At 41.1% G+C, this 23,630-nt stretch overlaps 3 protein-coding genes across 3 annotated transcripts; 2 read left to right on the top strand and 1 right to left on the bottom strand.

Annotated features, from left to right (window-relative positions):
- Positions 1-1,416: 1,416 nt before the first annotated feature.
- On the bottom strand, positions 1,417-2,650 carry LOC103996575 (uncharacterized). Its single transcript, XM_009417499.3, has one exon. The coding sequence runs from the start codon at positions 2,544-2,546 to the stop codon at positions 1,575-1,577; it is 972 nt and encodes a 323-aa protein (XP_009415774.2). The 5' UTR covers positions 2,547-2,650; the 3' UTR covers positions 1,417-1,574.
- Positions 2,651-9,845: 7,195 nt separating this feature from the next.
- LOC103996574 (uncharacterized) lies at positions 9,846-19,502 on the top strand. Its single transcript, XM_065123907.1, has 9 exons — positions 9,846-10,064; positions 10,138-10,355; positions 11,551-12,038; positions 12,118-12,846; positions 13,652-13,667; positions 16,449-16,521; positions 16,595-16,812; positions 18,006-18,493; positions 18,573-19,502. Exons 1-9 carry the CDS (start codon positions 9,932-9,934, stop codon positions 19,333-19,335), a joined length of 3,126 nt encoding a protein of 1,041 aa, XP_064979979.1. The 5' UTR covers positions 9,846-9,931; the 3' UTR covers positions 19,336-19,502.
- A 1,026-nt stretch (positions 19,503-20,528) lies between these two features.
- LOC135623897 (G-type lectin S-receptor-like serine/threonine-protein kinase At2g19130) lies at positions 20,529-23,525 on the top strand. The gene has a single exon (XM_065127359.1). The coding sequence runs from the start codon at positions 20,757-20,759 to the stop codon at positions 23,373-23,375; it is 2,619 nt and encodes an 872-aa protein (XP_064983431.1). The 5' UTR covers positions 20,529-20,756; the 3' UTR covers positions 23,376-23,525.
- Positions 23,526-23,630: the final 105 nt, after the last annotated feature.

Below are 23,630 nucleotides of genomic sequence, written 5' to 3'. Positions count from 1 at the left end.
GGCTTGAAAACTTCGACCATACTTTCAAGTGCATACCATCTATGTGATGATCAACCAACCTCTTCGATTAATTCTTTCGAAGCTTGCTTGATGTCTCAAGAAGGCTATTGAAGTGGTTAATTAAGCTCGAAGAATTCAACACCACTACGCTCCAAGGATAATAATCAAAGCTCAATGCAAATCAGAAATAGGTTTTATTCTATAAGGACCCAACAAGCAGACCTACAAGCACACCCTCTACTTCGACTTCAAAGTCACCAACAACAAGGACGAGTATGAGACATGGCTGAGGTCAAAAAATTAAGTTGTCTTTTATATACGTACAATTATGATAGTACTTTTTTTTTAACTTAAATATCTTGGAAACTTATGAATGTTATTAATAGATAGCAAATTTTCAATTTAGTTACGTGGGGTCATTCTTAAGAGCAGCATCATACAGTAAGCACCTTTTTGCCTGGAAAATGTGGAGTCGGGGAGGGCCTAACGAGGAGGTTGATATTAATTATATATATATATATATATATTGATAATTAAAAAAATAGGTGAGTGACTGAACTAGATTATGAAGGATTACCCTTCATAATCTATTGTCTTTAGCTTATTTGAAAGGCAGGAAATGAGACTGTCTTAGATGATGTTAAGGGTATACATATTTGAACTAGTCCGATGGAAATTCGAGGGAATGTCAAATCTTTATAATAACATGGGCTAAGCTAAAAAACCAAGTGGTTAGATGATCTTATGATTTGTGGGATGATCTAATCATGCCAATATTGGATTGGTATTGTCGAGAGTTGAGACCCAACTCGGCCCTCGGGGCCCAATCGACACCACCGCCGTCTGGTGAAAATGAACAACACTACTTTATGGTTTTCACTTATATGTTAATCCTATCGTATGTATGTAATATTTAATATATGACTCCAATGAGAACATGCAAATATATCCTTCTATATAGTATAGTATAGTACAGTACATAGAATAAATAAATGTAGAAAGAATTCATCCATTGTCTCCGTGTGAATTAGACGACTCGGTTGCGCACCATCATTAGCGTGTTGATGAAGTAGTCATGCTATCACCATCACATTACGTTCTCTGTGTGACCCATTGCATTGCGTGGGGAAGAATAGTTTAATGTACCTTAACACTAACTGTACTACGTGGAGATCCAAATGCACGTAACGTGGGTGATCGGAAGGAAGTCGCCACCAAAACTAGTTTCGAGTCGAGTAATTCTTCGCTTTAAAGATAAGCTTACCAAATAATGACGTAAAAGGAAGAGGGATTAGAGGTGGAAGTAAAACGAAGAGGAGGGATTGTGTTTCTTAATCCGTCCAAATTCATGTGCTCATACCATACATCAACCGACCTCTACAAGCGCTACATCATCAAAATAAAAATATAATCACATCTCATTCAATTGTACAACTTCACATTAATAATTATTATCATTATACATACATAAACATATGGTGTTGATCAGCAGCAAATCATACACTCTTTTTATCACACAAATTTTTATCTTCTTTTGAGGAGAAGATAGCAAAAAAGAAAGCAGTAGAAGCAGATTAATAAGAGATGGGTGGCTTCGGGGAGAGGACCCAGTGCTGACCGTGCGGCCGGACCTGCACGCCCTTAACGCCGGCGAAAAGCGTGACGGCGCGGCGGACGCCGTGATCGTCGGCAGCCGTGTGGTAATCGTGGCCGAAGAGGACGCCGCCCGGTCGGAGAACCGCCCAGGCCATGTTGATGTCCGCCCAGGCTGAGTGGAAGTCGTGCCCCGCGTCCACCTCGATCAGGTCTCCGTACACCCCCCACTCGCACAGAGCCGCCAGCGCCGACGCGGTGGAGAACGGCACCGGTACCACTCGCCCCGCAGCCGCTGCACCTGCCGCCGCCACTCCGGCCATGAACTGGTGGAGCAGCAGCGCATCGCCGTGGCGCGGACGTGGCAGGTCGCGAGGGAAGCGGGCCCGGGCGCCCGGCCACCCCCGGAAGTCGTCCACGCAGAGGATGACGGCAGGGAGCGACAGATTGGCGGCCACGGTCGCCATATGGAGCGCCGACGCCCCGAGGAAGGTGCCGAGCTCGATGATGGTGAGGGGTCGGATGGACTCCATCAAGTCGCGGAACACCGGCATGGTGGAGCCCCACCCTCGGGGCCGCGCCGCCGGGGGGAGGAGGTGCTCCGACGTTTCCGGCGACGGGAAGCCGTCGAAGGGCGACTTCCCGTCGTGTACCCTCTCCAGAATCGTCTTAAGCACCTCGGACTGGGGAATGGGGTCCGCACACTGGGTTCGGAATCTTAGGAGATCATGCGGCGGAGGAGGAGGAGGAGGAGGCGGCGCTTTCACTATCCGCTCCGCCGTCTTCGTCGGCGCCGTGGGCGAGAGCGGGGCGAGCGGAGAGGAGTTGGAGGGGGCAGAGAGGAAGCCGAGGATGTAGCCAAGGGAGAAGACGAGGAGGAAAGAGATGGCACCGGAAAGGTGGCCCCGGAGCTTCTGCGGCAGGGCGGCGGCTGATGGAGGAGGGGGTTTCATTGTTTTCGGTACGGTGTTAAGCGATAGATAGATCAAAGTAGAAGAAGGGAAATTTGGGCGACTTGTAGGCGTGGACTACAATCGACATGTTTTAAGGATCATATATGTGTGTATATTAATTATGTTTTTACTCGTTGGATGGCGACTCTTGAGGTTATTATTATGCTTGGAAATATGATCCCGATAGGAAATGTTTTCCCATGTTTCCGATAACAAGCAGAATTATGCTGAACCTATAAAATATGAACGAAAACCGCAACCTAATAAGGGGGATGAAGAAAGATCGCGGGTCCTCGTAATCCGATTTTTGCGTAGCGTCCATCATGATCATGACCATGATCATGATCATGGTCATGTTAAAATTGATCGGGAGCCGTTCCCATGGTTTCAGGTAGACTACTACTACTACTATACGGGGCAAAAACCAAAACAGTGATGCTAAAAACGAAGACCAAGAGTTTTTTCTTTTTCTTTTCTCCAGGAATTCATCTTATATATTTTATCATTAATTCTCTTGATTATTATTTTTTAAATCAAAATCTTGTTATAAGAAAAGGGTCGTGTCGTGCTTATCTCTTTCGGTATAAAATCTCGGACATGTTTTGCGTCGAGTATTGTATTTTTTTTAATATGACCACAAGTCGTAGTTGGTCTCTCTGCTCATGTGTCTTTTGTAACATCTGTAGCTCGTTCAAGTGCGGCGGTAACGATTGCTCATCCGACCGGTAGCTCAAAAGTTCCGTTAGTTCGCTTACACCTATTTTATTAAGTATCTCTTCGTTACTAATTTATTGTGATTTAAAACGCCAGAGGAGTAGTAATAGCCACATTGTTTTTAGAACATGAGGTTCAATCTGAAAGTGAATCAAAAACATATTCAAAAAATATTCGAGAGTGACAATTTCTTAATTGAATAGATAAAACAAACATAACTTAGCTTAGAACGTGAGGAATTCAAGTTTCAAAACATCGCAAAAGTTGCTCTTTAAAATTCTGTTATGCACCTTTGTGTCGTGGCCTAGGGTCGGCCCAGCTTAGTCCCGTCTCGAAGACACAAGGTCAATGCGAATGAGTGACAGAGTGAGGTCAGATCGAGAGATTGACTATGAGATGGGATCGAGTCATGCTCGATTTATGTATCGTACAATGTCATGTCAGGAATGCTAGACACATTTGGACATTAGACGTACCGTACAACGACATCTAGGCCTCAAAAGCCATGATGTCTTATCTCGGGTCCGAGCTACTATCAAAAGCTTTTAACGTCAATAGGTGGAAGCTGGTTGGGATGGCTCCTCCTCGATATCTTAGACGAAGGGGGAGCTACTCGAGGTAGATCACTAGCCTTTCCTTTGGTTTGTTGGAATTCCCTTTGCACTATAGTGCTAATTTACTAGCTATAGCTGGGCCTTGAGCGAGTCATCAATTGAATTTGTCAACTGTGTATTTGTCTCGGGAAGGGTTGAGATAGCAAAGCGATGTGGGGGAGCACTATATTCCACCATCGAGGATCACATATCCTCGGGTTGCCCTCGGTTGATTGGGGGCAATCTTGGGCTGATCCGTCGAGGTGGCCCTAGGGGCATGGTGATGAGCAGAGGTTGGACCACTAGTTGTAATTACGGAGGGGGTGCTGCTTGCTAGGCCAGCTGAGATAAAAGGAGAGCGATAGCTTGCATCATCCCAGCCAAGTTCTACACTTGGTGGGTGAGACTCAGAAAGGTCTCGATGAGGATGACCAATGAGGATGACCAATTGCCCTTCATTGGCTCTTGGACGGGAGAGCTCGAGGTCATTGAACAGGCACCAATAGTGGCTTGAGGTCTGGGTTGAGGTGGTCCCATCTACTTGCATGAGGATAGGTAGTTGCCCTCCCTAGCCAAAGGCATGGTGTGGGGGTGGAACCTCCTCGTTGAAGTGCTCGTTGAGAGGATTCATCAGCATACGCTCTTACGATGTTCGACCCTTTTTCTAGCCCCAAAAATGTTATATACCTTTATGCCGTGGCCCGAGGGTCGACATGACTTGGTCTCATCCTAAAAGTGCAAGGTTGTTCGAATAGGTGGGAGAGTGAGGTCAAGATTTATGTCAAGATTTTGCACAACATGTTGATGTCCGGGGGGATTCCTGACTTGATCCCTTCGATGCTTAAGTTAGTAATTAAAAATGTGTGAAAAGTTCATCCCTCGTCCCGAAATGGGGGACCAATATTTATACCTATGGAAATGGCCCAAGGGTACGATGGTCAATAATGACTGCCAATACCTCCCATGGCGTAGTCATGGAGGCGACTGACTCGTACGTCCCCTGCGATGTGGGTCGACCTTTTCGGGTTCTTGTGGCAGGGTATCGACTCATATAGTCTCATGCAACACAGAGTCGGTAGGTGGGGCACCGTTTGCCATGTCAAATTTCTTTTGTGTCAAACAGATGTAGGGTTATATTCAACGTCGACTGTCCACCGACAACTCGGGCTGATGTTGGAATATTCACTATCACTATATATAATAATACCTTGGTCTATGTTGCCTAAGAAAAATAATGTATGTGTGAGATGTAGATTAGCTTGAAAGAGAATTTTCTTCCTTCTATTTACTATTATTATAGTTATTCTTGATGGATATAAACAAGCTTTTGAACATAAGGCTTACTATTATTATAGTTATTCTTCATGGATATTACTATTATTATTGTTATAGTTATTCTTCATGGATATATTTACTATTATTATAGTTATTCTTCATGGTTCCTCTGCTGTGAACCATGATAAGCGATGAACCTGGAAGCATAACTGGTCCCTCCCCTCACACAAAAAACCCACCTACCGCAACCCCCCCTTCACTGGTCTCATTGCCAACCTTTTTGTTGGATTGAATATGAAAGCAGAGCTGGTCCCTCAGGTTCGTTGGATGGTATATTAAATTGACCGGTGGGAAAAGTCCACACGGTGCAAAACGTTTCGAATCTCAAAGCAACAATTTACACAGATGTTGACCGTAAGTTGTGATCCAAATCGGAATAACAAGCAACTCCTCGCTCGGCGTTACCCGTTCGGTGTTGCATTAGCTTATGCAAACTTTGTCATCTCTAATGGTTGCAATCCCCTCTTAGTTGAGCTTCACCAGCAGAGTGGTTGGGGAGAGACTCTTTTGCTGTCGATGAGAAAGAGACAATGTCTTGGCTTGTTTAAATGAAGCCACTCTTTTCCCACACTGACTTTATAGATGAAGGTCTTCGTGTCGGTCATATTTAGTTTCATGATAGAGGAGTCAGCCGGTCCACATCAACGGTGACATCGTATAGCAAATTTTTACTCGAAACAATACCCAAAAACAAGAGATGCATTAATATCTGAGTTCATAATGAGAATTAGATATATAACTTAATCTGAAGGCAAACGAGGACTACTATTTATACAAAGTTAGGTGTAATGTCTTACTTCACAAACAAGACAAAGGTTGCTTCTGGTGAGGGACTATATAATATATATATATATATATATAGGACATAAGAACATTAGATTAAAAAAACTCAGCCTCCTGGCATCATCATTTAGAATGAAAACAAGCATAACAATTCGAGCAGAAAGATCTATCAACTTAGCTAAGCAGAAAAAAGATAATACTTGTTCTTTTTTGTTTCACTTTCTTTATTCATCGATGACATCCATTTTTTTTCCATCTTATTTCTACTGATCATTCATTTTATTCTTTCAAAACTTACAATAGAACCATTTGGGATCTTTGGTCAACCAGTATTTGTAGTGAAAAGAGTGTGAATGAAATAAGATTTCAAACAAAACAAGAAAATGCAGTACTACCAACACATGCCATACGTTTCAGATAAGTAAATATATAAATGTTCTTTTATGCCTTCTTCCAGTCGATTAAAATTAATCCATTCCTTTAGGCCTTTAATTATTTTATTGGCATTCAGGTCGTCCTGTCACACTTGCTTCGATTATTTATTGGCAACACTATACAAGGATGCCATTGCATGCATCATTTTCGGAATCACGGGCCCTAATATCAGTCGTGATGATTTGAGTACCACTGGTTGTGACAGTATAACCAGTGAGAGTTGTTAGCCAAGCTTTCATCGAATGGAATTAGGAAAAGATTTGTGATGATTCGAGTACCACTGGTTGTGACAGTATAACCAGTGAGAGTTGTTAGCCAAGCTTTCATCGAATGGAATTAGGAAAAGATTTGAGGCCATGGAGGTCACCAGCGCATCCTTTCTGGTGCCATTTGCTGCGAGTGTTTGGTGTCCATTACGTTGGAACATTTATGGGGAATTGGTGATGGGCCTTAACATATCATATAATAGAGTAAAAGAGATAGCATTCGAAGTGTTATGTTAGCCTTTTCAAGCAGTGGAACCGTTTTTGTGTATATCAGTTCAAGCTTGCAAAAATATATTCTTGTAATAAGATTTTAAATTGCCCGATTGCTTCTTCTGCATGTTTATTTACCAGTGATCTTATAGCCCACTCTATCAGTTGCAGACAAGAACTGCATGTGTTTCCATCAAATGAGAGAGAGAAAAGTAAGAACTGCATGCTTAAGTTTCCATCAAATCCGAGAGCTCTATCTAGTCTTATACCACTCGAGGGGTTTCAAGATGTTGAAATAACTAACGTTTTCCCTGAGGTCACTGTAGCATAAAAAAAACCAGCCCAAAAACATGCCAAAACAAATCATTTTTTATCGTCCGAGTGAGCAGTGAGCAATAGACATAGAACCCTGTGTTATATGAGAGCTTCATAGAACCCTGTGTCACCCGGGGGGCTTCAGGTTGACTGACGTTTCGTGCTACTCACGGTGGTTGCCGCAACATACAAAAACGAAGAGATGCTATGCAATGAGAGTCTTGGTCATCTTTTGAATGTGAAAGAAGGAGGTCAACAACAAGACATGGTGTAGGCGACTCAAGTGGTATTTTAGGTGCTAAGATCTTTTCCAATTTCTGTTTGACCTATGTTTATTAGTGATAAGTTTATTTCTGTTCGATTTGAATGTCTTTGTTGGCGATGAAAGAGGTTCTTTGTTTGCACTAGAGCTTGCTTTAAGAACCTATTTTCCTTTTCAAGTTCAAGATAGGAGGATTTTGAGTTTTCACGTATAGTACCAGGAATAAAAGATTTTGAGTTACATTTGTCATTTGCTTTTTTTATGTATCAAACTCATTAATGAGTAAAGCATATATCAAACTCATTAATAAGTAAAGCATGATCCTTTTTCAATAAATTATATTTTTATCAATCTTTTTAAATTTATCGCATAAGTCATGAAATGCTTCAGGTAATTCTTTGTACGATAAAGGAGTTTTCAACGAATTAGTTACCTCATTGTTCTTCTTCAATAATTTGCTCTTCCACCTCCAACCTATCAGAGCTTTCTTAGTTTAAGCATTCCTCTATTAATAAGTTCTCTTGTTCTTTTTTTATGTACCTTGTATATTATTTCATAGATCATTAGTAACCTTTTGAATTCTTCAAATGAAAGATCGTTATTTATATCTCTAATTATAGTTATCATTGCATCTTGGAAAGTGACTTAAAATTTTTTTCTTAATAAATTATTATTAGAAGAAGATATACCAAGAGCTTTTAATCCACAGTAAATATATATTAATGGATTCTTTTGGCATTATCATAAAATGTTCAAGTGTTCAAGTAAATTGATGCCATTGGTAATTTTTAAAGTATGTCAAATATCAAAAGTGATTTCAGAAATTCTATTAAACTTATTTCGATCTAAAGCATAATATAAAATATTCATCATTTTAGCATTTAAGTGAAATAATTACCTTTTAGAATCCATCCATTCATTAAAAGTTTGCCATTTTAGAACCATCTATTATTTTAGAAGATTTTTTAAAATTATTTTCAATAATAAACCATCAATCATGATCGAGTGAATGCAAAAAAAAAAATTATCTTTCTAATTTTTTTAAAAGTATAATCGAGTGATCCTCTTGATTATTTAAAAATATCTTTATTTCTCTCTTATCTCTCTTGGGTGGTAATCCAAATGAGATAATCGAGCTATGATATTAATCATTTGGATTTTTATAGTACTAAAATGAGGAGTTGCAGGGTGAATTAGTATTATAATAAATTTGAATCGATGTTAAAATTTAATTAAAAAATATATATTAGAAACATGATCAATCAAATATGGAGTGTGAATAAAATTTGCAAGTGAATGATCATAAGCAAAAAATCAAAAGTAAGAAAAATGATATAAATTAATTTATAGTGATTCAGTCTTATTGACTTATCCTCATTCCTCTTCTCCTTAGGTTATCAACTTTCACTAATGATATTTCTAATGATCGAAGATCAATTACCATTGTTACAATTTTTAACTTTTTCAGGCTTAAAATTTTTTTCATACGAGAGACCTTTTACCTCATAATATTTAATATTATAATTAAACTAAAAAAGAAAGAAGAGACTTTAAAAACTATACAAACTTTATAAAATTTATAAAATATAATTAAAAAGGGAGCTACAAAACTATACAAATTTAAGATTAGATACTCCATCAATTAAGTTTGAGTGGGGTATTTATAGTCTCCAAACAAACTCTAAAAATAAAACCAAAATTAACTGAATATCAGATCGAAAGATTAAACTAAGTTAATGAGAAGTCAATGTTTCTTTTTGTTAACTATTAAAGATGGCAGATGACGGATGATCAAATAATTTGATCGCATAATTTTAATTTGAGGATCACATTGACATAAAAATTAAAAAAAAAAACTTAAATATTGTAACCAAAGGCTTCTATTTGTGTTTGCTACTTATGCTTTGAATGGGTCGGTTTGCTTGGCAAGGTGCTAGTTTGAAGTTTTAGAATTTATTTTTCCTAATAGTTCTTATAAAAGAAATAAATTTAAAATTGAGTGAGAATTTTTTTTTTATTTTTTTATCAAAAGATAAATGATAAAAATCAAATTAAGTCATATTACTAGTATATCTACAGTAAATAACTAAGTAAGCTGACACTAAGAAAAATGATTCTTCATCCAATAAAATTTTGTTATCAACCAGTTGAAACTTAGCCTTGTACGGTGGGTTTAACGAAGCCTGGCTGATGGCTGGTTGCCGAAGAGGCCGGGTGAGAAAGCCTCCAACCTTTTCGTATTTGCGTAACCGGACGTGTAACCGGAAGTGGTGCACGAATCTCGGAGAAAGGGATATTTGGGATATTTTCCGGTCTGCACGGAGGGAAGTGACGCTCACTGCTGCGTCACTGCGATTTCACATGCTTCGGCCTAATTTATCGCGTCCCTCCCGGAGCTAGCGGAAGTGGTGGCGTGCAAGCGTGGTATGGGCGAGGAAGGGAGAGATTAAAGCGAGCAAGGGAAGGGGTGCGATGGGCAACACGGATCCTCTCCTTGCCCTGCGTCACCGCCCCTCAGATCTCATGGTGGACATCGTCGACTACCGCGGCCGCCCCGCTAACAGATCCACCTCCGGCGGCTGGACCTCCGCTCTCTTCATCATAGGTATTAATTCCCCTCTTCCCCTTCCTCCTCCTCGATCTCTGTCGTCCGTTTGATCTGGATCGGAGGTATGCAGGGGTGGAGATAGCCGAGAGATTCGCCTTCTACGGGATATCATCCAACCTGATATCCTACCTCACCGGCCCGCTCGGAGAGTCGACGGCGATGGCGGCGGCGGCGCTCAACGCGTGGAACGGTGTGGCGTCAATGCTGCCGCTCTTGGGGGCCTTCGTCGCCGATTCCTACCTGGGGCGCTACAGAACCATCGTCATCGCCTCTCTCCTCTATATCGTGGTGCGTGCGTGCTTCTACCCCTCTTCTTCTTCTTGCCCTCGCTGTGCATTTTTCGAGGTGCGAATCGTAGGAATCCCTTCTGCTTCTTCTTACCCCTAAATTCGAAATCCTTCTTTCCGTCGTGCGAGCCCTCGACCACGGTGAAAAGTAGTACACGCATCCGTCGGTTCTCCTAAGTGGCAATGCCTGGACGCATGCGCGCCTTGTCAGAGTAGTACAAAAATAGAAACGGTAACAATTAGGACGTTTCAAATTTCAAACTATCGGATTGGAAATTAATTAACAACTCCGTGCTTCCGCCTATTTCAAAATAGATAGATTTAAAATTTTAGGCAAATTTAAATTGGTCAGATGGATGTGTACATCCTAGAAAACCTTTGATTTAATACCATATAGCAAGAATAATTGATACAACCTCATGAATTCCATCCATCTTACATAATTCACTTGACAGGCGCCTGAATTGTTTCAAAAATTTTCATTGATATACCACTTATTCTTCTTTCATTCAAGTCCTAAGGTAGATGAGTATATATTTAATTTAAAATAAAATAAGATTAATAAATATAATTTATTACCATTCGAAGCCTCTGTTTAGTGAAATAATAGCAGCATCCGTCGATTTCCTATTGTCTGATATGTGATGGGATGACGGATGTCATATAAAACAAATAAGTCGTTACAGTTCCATCCACTACTCTTCAATTTGATGAGAGTTAAAACACTTGCTTGATTGTGAAATAGTGAAAGAAATGCAAGCATCTGATCCCATTGTCGAACCATATGATGTCTTGTACGACAACTCAAGTTGTTGTCTGATTTGAGACACAGCACCCGTTTTCGTATGGATGTACGGCAAAGCAGCCCACGGCCCACCTCTTCAATTGATGACTCAAGTTTAATAAAAAGCTATTCAACTGGGTCATCATATCGAACATCAAATCTCATATCAGTGGGTTATTGGTTAAATCAACGAATTGAATTTTTAATATATATATATATCCATAGAATATATAAAAATTATACAACATATTATATAAAATTATTAAAAAATTATTTTGATAATATAACGAAAGATCTTTGTAATATAAAAGACATGCTGAGTGATTGCCTTGCTTGTCTTCATTTGGACGCAGACGCACGTCTCATGATTTCTATCGCTTGTAAGTGTAACTATTTTCTTGTTCTTTAACAGGGTCTAGGCACGCTGACGCTGTCATCTATGCTACGTATCTTCCATCCGGCGAAATGTGGAACGGCTTGCCCACCTCCTCGGCTCCAAGTGGCAATGTTCTACGTCTCCCTCTACCTGGTGGCAATCGCCCAAGGAGGCCACAAGCCCTGCGTCCAAGCCTTTGGCGCGGACCAGTTTGATCAGAACGACCCCCAGGAACGCGTCGCCAGGAGCTCCTTCTTCAACTGGTGGTACTTCGGAATTTGCTGCGGCGTCGTGGTCACCCTCGTCGTCCTCAGCTACGTCCAGGACAACATCGGCTGGGGCCTTGGGTTCGGAATCCCCTGCATCGTTATGCTGTGTGCCCTCGTGTTGTTCGTGCTCGGAACCAGGACTTACCGCTTCTGCCTCTTGCAAGAGGAGAGCCCCTTCGCTCGGATCGGCAGAACGCTCGTCGCATTGGCAAGAAAGAGGCTGGGAAAACTTCCCATTACCGAACTGCAATCCGAGTAAGAGTATTATTCTGAAACCTGTTGATACTAGTATCCTCTGGTGGTAGATTAGCGAAGACTAATGATTTCTGGGCAGCATCGAACGTGTGGAGGAGACGAAGGGGCTGTTTCGACTGTTCCCCATATGGACGACGTGTTTGATCTACGCCGTTGTGTTCGCGCAGTCCTCAACTCTGTTCACCAAGCAAGGCGGTACATTGGACAGGAGGATCAGCTCCAAGCTTCAGGTGCCGCCGGCGGCGCTGCAGAGTTTTATCAGCGTCTCCATCATCGTCTCCATCCCTATCTACGATCGCATCCTCGTCCCCGTGGCTCGGAAGTTCTCCGGGCTTCCTTCCGGCATCACCATGCTGCAGAGGATTGGCACCGGGATGGCTCTCTCTCTCATCTCCATGGTGATAGCATCTCTGGTGGAGATGAAGCGGCTCAAAACTGCTCGAGAGTTCGGTCTGGTGGATCATCCCAACGCTAGGATTCCGATGAGCTTGTGGTGGCTGGTGCCTCAGTATGTTCTTTTCGGGGTTGCAGATGTCTTCACCATGGTTGGCCTGCAGGAGTTCTTCTACGACCAAGTCCCTGATGCATTGAGGAGCCTGGGGCTGGCTCTCTATATTAGCATCTTCGGCATCGGCAGCTTCATCAGTGGATTCCTGATCTCTGTGATCAACAAAACGACGAGCAGAGGTGGAGAGAGCTGGTTTTCCAACAATCTGAACCGTGCTCATCTCGATTACTTCTATTGGCTTCTTGCGGGGCTCAGCATGATCGAGCTAGTTCTCTACGTGTACTTTACGCAAGCTTACGTGTATAAGAAAAAGCAGGATACTGCAGTCATGTAGTTTATTTTCCAGGTCGATTATATAAGGTAAGAATGATGCTGCCGGCATGTAATATAGTTTCCGGGGCTTCAATAAATTGGACGCATTGTTACGGTTCTTTGGATTTTTCTTGTCCATTCCGTAATTAATTATTTAGGTGGAAAAATTCAAGCCAAATGGCAAACTCTTAATGCTAGGAAGGGAAAGAAAAAGAAAAAAACTCATCCTATTCATAGTGGCTTTTAAATATTTCTTTATCTTACCGTAGCACTATAACACTGCTACACTACAGTATAACATTGTAGTACTATAACATGGTCCGTCCGCCGATAATATGTGGTCCGCGTATCGATATGTCATCGGATCGGTACGTATCGATCATACAAAATCATCTGAAAAATTAGATTCCCAAGACTTGATTGAGCCAAGTTAATCAAGAAATTTGCTATATAGTCAAGCCTCCGAGGCGTATAGTATCTTTGAAGTGCAAGAGAGTCGAAGAGATCAATAGAATCTCCTTCGGTTCGTGGAGAAGAGGAATCAAAATAGGGAGTTTCATATAGATATCGGTAATAAGAGGTAAGAGAAAAGATTCAATTCCAGTAAAGTTTTACTGTGACATTCCTATCCTCTGGAACATGCGTATCAAGTTCAATTGTTCAATGATTTGTTGCACTAGGGGAGTTACTATGTGAATTCTGGAGTCTGAATTAATCTTTAAAAGGAGTAGGAACGAGTTTAATCATTTCAAAGAATCAGAATAAAATACTAGCATTGAAGCGATAATTGTAGTTTGAGAATCAACGGGATCAAGATAATCTTCAGTAGTAGGATCTAAAGCTACAATTGGGTTTGTCTGAAAGGGAAGTTTGGACAAAAGAATAAGCTGTCTATTGGTGCATTGAATACAAAGGGTAATTATTATAGGTGATTGGTTTTCTGTCGGTCGTGGAGAGAAGCTATTGTCTGACTTGCGCACAACCTTTGATTCGAGGTGTAGTCCTAAGAATGAATGGAGTTGAGCTCAAAAGATTAAACTATTTCTGAGGTTTGATAGGTAGGTAATTTGCCATTAGCAGAGTCACAAAGAGAAAGGTAAGATTGAGAATGTACTTCCTCAATGCTAAGGCCTAAAACAGAATCATTTGCTATGTGTTATAGAAGAATGGAGGCTAAAGCAGAAGCTGGAAAGTCTACATCGACAACAGAAGTTGCTACAAGATATTGTGTTGGCAACTCAAGAGGTGTTTCTTCAGTACTAACATCTTTTTCTATTTCTGTTTGACCTATATTTGTTTGCTATTTCTGTTTGATTTGAATATTGTTTTTCTTGGCGAAAAAGGTTCTTTGTTTGTACTAGAGCATGCTTTAAAAACTTATTAGATATTTTCGTATTTCTATTTGACCTTTGCGATGAGCCTATTCTTGTTGGATTTGAATATGTTTTTATTGGCCATCAAAGAGATTCTTTGTTTGCACTAGAGCTTACTTTAAGAACTTATTGCCCTTTTTAAGTTCAAGATAGGAGGATTTTGAGTTTTCACATGTAGTGCAAGGAATAAAAGATTTTAAGTTACATTTGTCATAATAATTTTTTAGTATATCAAACTCATTAATAAGTAAAACATGATCCTTTTTCAATAAATTATATTTTTATCAATCTTTTTAAATTCATTATATAAGTCATGAAATACTTTAGGCAATTCTTCGTACGATAAAGAAGTTTTCAAGGAATTAGTTACCTCATCGTCGAACACAGCAAGAGTATAATTTGTCATTTCTTCTTCAACAATTTGCTCTTCCAGCTCCAACCTATCAAGCTTTCTTCATTTGAACATTCCTTTATTGATAAGTTCTTTTATTTTTTTTCATATATCTTGCATATTATCTCATAGGTTATTAGTAACATTCCTTTAAAGATCGCTTAGGTCATTTATATCTCTTATCTTTGCATCTTAATTCCTTGAAAATGACTTAAAAATTTTCTTTAATAGATTATCATTAAAAGAGGATATGCCAAGAGCTTTTAATCTACTGATAATATCTAAGAATTGAGTAAATATATATCAATGGATTCTTTTGGTATTATCATAAAATGCTAAAGTAAATTAATGCCTTTATTGGTAATTTTCGAAGTATGTCAAATATCAAAAATGATTTCATATATAGAAATTTAATTAAACTTATTTCAATCTAAAGCATAATATAAAATATTCATCGTTTTAGCATTTAAGTAAAATAATTACCTTTTATAATCCATCTATTCTTTAAAAGGTTTTGTCAATTTAGAACCATCAATTGTTAGGATCTTCATAGTTCTAAAAGGAGGAGTTGGGGGGTAAATTAGTAATATAATAAATTTTAATTGATGTTAAAATTTGATTAAAAAATATATATTAGAAACATGATCAACCAAATATGAAGTGTGAGTAAAATTTACAAATAAAGTGAATGATCATAAGCAAAAAATCAAAATCAAGAAAAATGATGTAAATCAATTTATAGTGATTCTATCTTTTGACTTGATTCATCTTCGAGATCATTAGCTTTTACTAATAATCCAATGATTGAAGATTAATTATTATTGTTACAATTTTTAACTTTTCCAAATTTAAGAAAACATCTTCGTACATACTCTTTTACAAGAGACATTTTATCTTATTTAATATCATAATTAAATTCAAGAGGAAAGAAGATACTCAAAATATAATTAAAGAGAGCAACAAAACTATACAAACTTAAGATTAGACAGTTCATCTGCTAAGTTGGGTGAGGTATTTATAGGTTCCAAAAAATTTAAAAAATAAAGCTAAAATTGATTGAATATCACCTCGGAAGGCTAGACTAAATTAACAAGGAGTCAATGTATCTTTTTGTTGACTATTAAAGATGACATATGACACATGATCAAATAATTTGATCCCTACATAATTTTAATTTGACGATCACATCGACATAAAAAATTAAAAAAATCAACTTAAATATTGTACCCGAAGGCTTCTATTTGTGTTTGCTACTTCAGCTTTTAATGGGTCGATTTGCTTGGCAAGGTGCACAGTTTGATGTTTTAGAATTATTAATTTTCTTCTAATAGTTCTGATAAAATAAATAAATTTAAAATTGAGTGAGAAACTTTTTTATTTTTTTTATCAAAAGATAAATGGTAAAAATCAGATTCAATCATATTACTATTCTATCTACAGTAAATAACTAAGCAAGCTGACACTAAGAAAAATGATTCTTCATCCGATAAAATTTTGTTATCAACTAGTGGAAACTTAAGTCTTGTACGGTGGCTTTAACGAAGTCAGGCTGATGGATGGTTGCCGGAGAGGCCGGGTGAGAACGTGGTGCACGAATCTCAGAGCAAGGGATATTTTAATTGGCACTCACTATTCATTGACATCGCTGCGTTTATCACATCATTACATACTTCGGCCTACTTGATCGCCTCTCGTCGAGAGAGCTAACGGGGAAGTGGTGGCGTGCCCGAGGAAGGTAGATTAAAGCGATCAAGCGAAGGGGTGCGATGGGCAACACGGATCCTCTCCTTACCCTGCGTCACCGCCCCTCAGATCTCATGGTGGACATCGTCGACTACCGCGGCCGCCTCGCTAACAGATCCACCTCCGGCGGCTGGACCTCCGCTCTCTTCATCATAGGTATTAATTCCCCTCTTCCCCTTCCTCTTCCTCGATCTATGTCCTCCGTTTGATCTGGATCGGAGGTATGCAGTGGTGGAGATAGCCGAGAGATTCGCCTTCTACGGGATATCATCTAACCTGATATCCTACCTCACCGGCCCGCTCGGAGAGTCGACGGCGATGGCGGCGGCGGCACTCAACGCGTGGAACGGCGTGGCGTCGATGCTGCCGCTCTTGGGGGCCTTCGTCGCCGATTCCTACCTGGGGCGCTACCGAACCATCGTCATCGCCACTCTACTCTACATCCTGGTACGTGCGTGCTTCTACCCCTCTTCTTCTTCTTGCCCTCGCTGTGCCTTTTTCGAGGTGCGAATCGTAGGAATCCTTCTCCTTCTTCTTACCCCTAAATTCGAAATCCTTCTTTCCGTCGTGCGAGTCCTCGACCATGGTGAAAAGTAGTCAAGCATCGGTCGGTTCTCCTAAGTGGCAATGCCTGGACGCATTCGCTCCTTGTGAGAGTAGTACAAAAATAGAAACGGTAACAGTTAGGACGTTTCAAATTTCACCCCATCGGATTGGAAATTAATTGACTACTCCGTGCTTCCGCCTATTTCAAAATAGATAGATTTAAAATTTTAGGCCAATTTAAATTGATCAGATGGATGTGTATGTCCTACAAAACCTTCGATTTATTACCATACAGTAAGAATAATTGATACAACCTCATGAATTCCATCCATCTTACATAATTCACTTGATAGACGCCTGAATTGTTTCGAAATTTTTCATTGATATACCACTTATTCTTCTTTCGTGCATGTATTAAGTTAGATGAGTATATATTTAATTCAAAATAAAAGAAGATTAATAAATATAATTTATTACCATTTGAAGCCTCTGTTTAGTAAAACAATATCTGCTCTAGCAGCATCCGTCGATTTCATATTGACTGATATGTGATGGGATGACGGAGCTCACTTGAGATGACGGATGGCATATAAAACAAATAAGTCATTACAGTTCCATCCACTACTCTTCAATTTGATGAGAGTTAAAACGGTTGCTTGATTGTAAAAAAGTGAAAGAAATACAAGCATCGGATCACATTGTCGAACCATAGGTGTACGACAACTCGCGTCGTTGTCTGATTTGAGACACAGCACGTGTTTTCCTATGGATGTACGCCAAAGCAGCCCACGGCCCACCTCTTCAATAGATGACCCAAGTTTAATAAAAAGCTATTCAACTGGGTCATCATATCGAACATAAAATCTATCAGTGGGTTATTGGTTAAATCGATGAATTGAATTATATATATGTAGAATATATAAAAATTATACAACATATTATATAAAATTATTTAAAAAATATTTTGATAATATAACGAAAGATCTTTGTAATATAAAAGACAATGCAGATTGATTGGACGCAGACGCACTTCTCATGATTTCTTGGCCTTTCTATCGCTTGTAAGTGTAACTATTTTCTTGGTTCTTTAACAGGGTCTAGGCACGCTGACGCTGTCATCTATGCTACGTATCTTCCATCCGGCGAAATGTGGAACGGCTTGCCCACCTCGTCGGCTCCAAGTGGCCTTGTTCTACGTCTCCCTCTATCTGGTGGCAATCGCCCAAGGAGGCCACAAGCCCTGCGTCCAAGCCTTCGGCGCGGACCAGTTCGACCAGAACGACCCCCAGGAACGCGTCGCCAGGAGCTCCTTCTTCAACTGGTGGTACTTCGGAATTTGCTGCGGCGTCGTGGTCACCCTCGTCATCCTCAGCTACGTCCAGGACAACATCGGCTGGGGCCTTGGGTTCGGAATCCCCTGCATCGTTATGCTGTTTGCCCTCGTGTTGTTCGTGCTCGGAACCAGGACTTACCGCTTCTGCCTCTTGCAAGAGGAGAACCCCTTCGCTCGGATCGGCAAAACGCTCGTCGCATTGACAAGAAAGAGGCTGGGAAAACTTCCCATTACCGAACTGCAATCCGAGTAAGAGTATTATTCTGAAACCTGTTGATACTAGTATCCTCTGGTGGTAGATTAGCGAAGACTAATGATTTCTGGGCAGCATCGAACGTGTGGAGGAGACGAAGGGGCTGGTTCGACTGTTCCCTATATGGACGACGTGTTTGATCTACGCCGTTGTGTTCGCGCAGTCCTCAACTCTGTTCACCAAGCAAGGCGGTACATTGGACAGGAGGATCAGCTCCAAGCTTCAGGTGCCGCCGGCGGCGCTGCAGAGTTTCATCAGCACCTCCATCATTGTCTCCATCCCTATCTACGATCGCATCCTCGTCCCTTTGGCTCGGAAGTTCTCCGGGCTTCCTTCCGGCATCACCATGCTGCAGAGGATTGGCACCGGGATGGCTCTGTCTCTCATCTCCATGGTGATAGCGGCTCTGGTGGAGATGAAGCGGCTCAAAACTGCTCGAGAGTTCGGTCTGGTGGATCAGCCCAACGCTAGGATTCCGATGAGCTTGTGGTGGCTGGTGCCTCAGTATGTTCTTTTCGGGGTTGCAGATGTCTTCACCATGGTTGGCCTGCAGGAGTTCTTCTACGACCAAGTCCCTGATGCATTGAGGAGCCTGGGGCTGGCTCTCTACATGAGCATCTTCGGCATCGGCAGCTTCATCAGTGGATTCCTGATCTCTGTGATCAACAAAACGACGAGCAGAGGTGGAGAGAGCTGGTTTTCCAACAATCTGAACCGTGCTCATCTCGATTACTTCTATTGGCTTCTTGCGGGGCTCAGCATGATCGAGCTAGTTCTCTACGTTTACTTCACGCAAGCTTATGTGTATAAGAAAAAGCCGGATATTGCAGTCATGTAGTTTATTTTCCAGAACATGAATAGGTTAATTATATAAGGTAAGAATGATGCTGTCGTCATGTTATATAGTTTCAGCTTCAAATAAATTGGAAGTGTTGTTACAAATTAGACGTATTGTTTATTTTATAATTAATTTAATGATATCGAGAACGGATGATTTTTTATCAATACTTACTCTTATAAGATTGATCTGATGATCGACTATACTGGAACTTTCAAACTTATAAATCTGAAAGAGATTAGTACTGATACAGAAGGTCTCTCGAGTCTAATGGTAACATACAATATGTCCAATTATCTCAATATTTTTTTTGAATAATCTATAATCAAGATTATTTAGGGTATGTGTTTAAAGACGACTCGATCTCGTTATCACGATATCATCATGATCCGATTCTTATTGATATTACTCTTAAGTCCATTAGCATTTGAACTCCTAATAAATAAATCTAAAATAAATCCCTATCAAATTCTTAATGAACTAGATAAATTTAATAAAATATTATTCAAAACTCAAAAAATAAAAAAAAATCATAACATAATGGTATAAAAAAATATCAAATCTTTTAGTTGATTTGAAGCTGTAATCTAAATTAATAAAATTCTTAAGAAAAAGAAACTAAAATCTTTACAGACAATCTATATTAGACTGTTACGAGCAACTCAAATTTAAAACGGCATAATTACACCAAGAATCATTTGCTTCATCCATCCAGATATGATATGGTTTTTATCATGAAAATAGCAGCGTAAAACTGCTCACGTGAAATAAAAGAATCATTTGGCCTGCATTTAAATCCATATCGGATGGAAAATTCGTCTTTAATCTAGCGATCAAAGAACACAAAAAAGGAGATCCGTTGAATTCTGACATCAGATGTGACTAAAGTTTTTGTTGATATATTTATAATTCAACCTCAAAGAGAATCTTCAACTGTGCCTACTTCCTTCGTGGACAATGATTTTGAATTGCCATATAAATGTTCTACTTCTTAATCCACACACATAAAATAAAAAATCATTAAACAATTTCTTGACTATTCTCGTTTCGACCCAAATAAGAGGGTATGTGGAATCAGTGTTTTAGACCGAGTCCTCCTCGTTGACTTCTTATCGCGTTTCTCCGTTCCACGCTAAGTCTTCGAAGATGCCTTGAAGATGATGTGCGTGGAAACAGTGCTTTGGACCAATGATACATGGTGTTAATCACAGGTGGGCTTCTGTAAATAGAATCACTGTTACCATGTGATTTGGAAGGCGAATTAGTCCAGATCATGGATCATCAGAGAGAGAAATTGGGCACTATCACTGTCTCATCATCTAAAATTACAGCTTTTGGTTTGTGCCGTGACTGTGTAGCCGCCCGTCGAAGACGCCTTTGAAGTCCATTCCACACAAAGTCTTTGAAGACTTGGAAAAATTATGTGGTGGAAATGGTGCTTTGACCGTTTCAACTTCAATTCCCAGATTGAGTTCACGGAGAGTTCCCCCATGAGTTGTAATGCTCTCTCCCTACCTCGTTTGTTACTTGAGTGCGTGATGCCCGTTAGCTTTGCAGCCATGGCTCTTTCGAGGTCTGCATGCGCCATCCCCCTTTATCTGTCTCTTCTCGTCATCTCCTTCTTAGCACTCCACCAAGCCTCTCCTTCCTACGCATCTGATACCATCTCCCCCAATCGCTCTCTCTCAGGACACCAGAATATTACCTCAGCAGGGGGCCAATTCGTGCTTGGCTTCTTCGCTCCAAGTACCTCTTCCGAGAACTACTATGTTGGCATCTGGTACAACAAGATCTCCCTGCTCACTGCAGTATGGGTGGCCAACCGAGAGATCCCAGTCACAGACCCAAGCACGTCAGAGCTCAAGATCTCCGATGATGGCAACCTGGTCCTCCTCGATCAGTCCAAAGGCATTATTTGGTCCACCGGTACCAGTATTCCCTCCAACTCCACGGTAGCTGTGATCCTTGACGATGGGAACCTTCAGCTGAGGGACGAGACCAACTCCTCCCAGGTCTTCTGGCAAAGCTTTGATCATCCCAGCGACACTTGGCTCCCCAGAGACAAGCTTGGGTTGAACAAGGTGACCAACCAGCTGCAGCATCTCACAGCCTGGAAGAACAAAGCTGATCCTGCTCCTGGGATCTTCTCCCTCGAGATCGACCCAAATGGAACCAGCCAATACTACATAATATGGAACATGTCTCAGATATATTGGACTAGTGGAGTCTGGAATGGCCATATTTTCAACTTAGTTCCTGAGATGACCAAAAATTACATTTATGACTTCCAATTTGTTAACAGTAGCACGGAGACCTACTTCAACTACACCGTTAAGAATGACAGCATCATCTCCAGGTTCGTATTAGATTATGCTACAGGTCAGATCCAACAATTGACGTGGATGGAGAATCAGAAATCATGGATGCTCTTCTGGTCTCAGCCAAGACAGCAATGCTTAGTGTATGCTATTTGTGGGCCTTTCGGAAGCTGCAACGACATCAGCAAGCCATTTTGCAAGTGCATCAAAGGTTTCAGTGTGAAGAACCAAACCGAGTGGGATTTGGGTGATCAAAGCGGGGGGTGTGAGAGGAAAACTCAGCTGAATTGCGGTCGAGATAGCTCGGGCAATTCTGAGACAGATGATGTGTTCTTTCCGTTGTCGAATATAAAGTCACCCGACAACTCTCAGATTTTGGCCACGGTTGGGAGTGATGAAGATTGTGAATTGGCTTGCTTGAACAACTGTTCTTGTACTGCTTATTCCTACAATGCTACCGGGTGCTTTGTGTGGCATGGCGCCTTGCTTAATCTGCAAGATCAGTATGGATCAGATGGTAGCACCCTGTACCTTCGTCTGGCTGCCTCAGAGCTGCAGAGTTCCAGAAGCAAGAAGGGAGTCGTAACTTGGATCATCGTTGGAGTCGTGGTGGTCGTCGTCGCTTGTTTGGCTATCATACAGTGGAGGCGTCGAAGCAGGCGGATGATCCGTAAGTCAAAGGCTGTGGGAGGCACTATGGTGCCTTTCGATTACAGGGAGCTGCAGCGTGCCACAAACAACTTCTCGCACAAACTTGGGGGAGGAGGCTTCGGATCGGTCTTCAAAGGATCGTTGCCTGACTCCACTGTGATCGCTGTGAAGAAGCTAGAAGGCCTTCACCAAGGAGAGAAGCAATTCCGATCGGAGGTCAGCACGATCGGGACAATTCAGCATGTTAACCTCGTTCGCCTTCTCGGGTTTTGCTCTGAAGCATCCAGGAAGTTACTAGTCTACGAGTTCATGCCAAAAGGTTCTCTCGACACTCAGCTCTTCCATAGCGATTCCACAGCTCTGGATTGGAAAACAAGATACCAAATCGCTGTGGGAACTGCGAGAGGATTAGCTTATCTCCATGAGCAATGCAGAGACTGCATCATACATTGTGACATCAAGCCAGAGAACATAGTGCTGGATGCATCCTTCGTCCCGAAAGTGGCGGATTTCGGTCTCGCGAAGCTTGTGGGACGGGACTTCAGCCGAGTTCTGACGACGATGAGAGGAACCAGAGGCTACCTTGCGCCGGAATGGATCACCGGCGTGGCCATCACCGCGAAAGCTGATGTATACAGCTACGGGATGATGCTGTTTGAGATTATATCAGGAAGGAGAAACTTAGAGCAAACAGAGGGCGGGATTGCTGGTTATTTCCCTAAACTGGTGGCTACCAGGCTCGACGCGGACGGCGTCGAAAGCTTGCTGGATCCCAGGCTTGGAGGCGAAGCTAACTTGGAAGAGGTTGAAAGAGCGTGTAAGCTGGCTTGTTGGTGCATTCAGGATGGTGAGAGTTGCAGGCCTACAATGGGGCAGGTGGTTCAAGTTCTGGAGGGCTTTCTTGATGCTAGCATGCCTCCTATTCCAAGGTCGATATTACTTGCTGAAACCCCAGAGGACATTAGGTTCTTCTACGAGTTATCATCGAAACAGAGTTCCCAGAGCAGGAGGAGTAATGCTTCGAGTAGCCCTCAGACCGACAGCACCAAATCAAACGGTTCTGGCGTCTAAGGAGCTTCGACACATCTCATGTTCCTCCTGCATTCTATATAGTTCACATAACATGATTTGCAGGTGAGGATTGCATAGGATAAGCAATATGTATGGCAGTTCATATCCTTGTCGTAATAAATAAAATCATCCTCCTACTTGCACAATAAATTCTGGTTTCCATTGATATCGGTACAATTTGATTTTATCCTTGTGCGCAAATACATCCGATCATCATCATCATCATAAAAGGGATGAGAATAATAAAAGAACTAG

This window comes from Musa acuminata, chromosome BXJ2-9 (genome assembly GCF_036884655.1).
Source record: "Musa acuminata AAA Group cultivar baxijiao chromosome BXJ2-9, Cavendish_Baxijiao_AAA, whole genome shotgun sequence".
Lineage (NCBI taxonomy): Eukaryota > Viridiplantae > Streptophyta > Magnoliopsida > Zingiberales > Musaceae > Musa > Musa acuminata.
The sequence above is the reverse complement of the archived record's forward strand: the minus strand, read 5'-3'. Positions and strand labels throughout refer to the sequence as shown.

Excerpts from the sequence above, each read along its gene's own strand:
- LOC135623897 (XM_065127359.1), top strand. The coding sequence starts at position 20,757 with ATGTGGTGGAAATGGTGCTTTGACCGTTTCAACTTCAATTCCCAGATT.
- LOC103996575 (XM_009417499.3), bottom strand. The coding sequence starts at position 2,546 with ATGAAACCCCCTCCTCCATCAGCCGCCGCCCTGCCGCAGAAGCTCCGG.
- LOC103996574 (XM_065123907.1), top strand. The coding sequence starts at position 9,932 with ATGGGCAACACGGATCCTCTCCTTGCCCTGCGTCACCGCCCCTCAGAT. Across the intron at positions 10,356-11,550 it reads CCTCTCTCCTCTATATCGTG|GGTCTAGGCACGCTGACGCT; the intron begins GTGCGTGCGTGC and ends GTTCTTTAACAG. Across the intron at positions 18,494-18,572 it reads ATTACCGAACTGCAATCCGA|CATCGAACGTGTGGAGGAGA; the intron begins GTAAGAGTATTA and ends ATTTCTGGGCAG.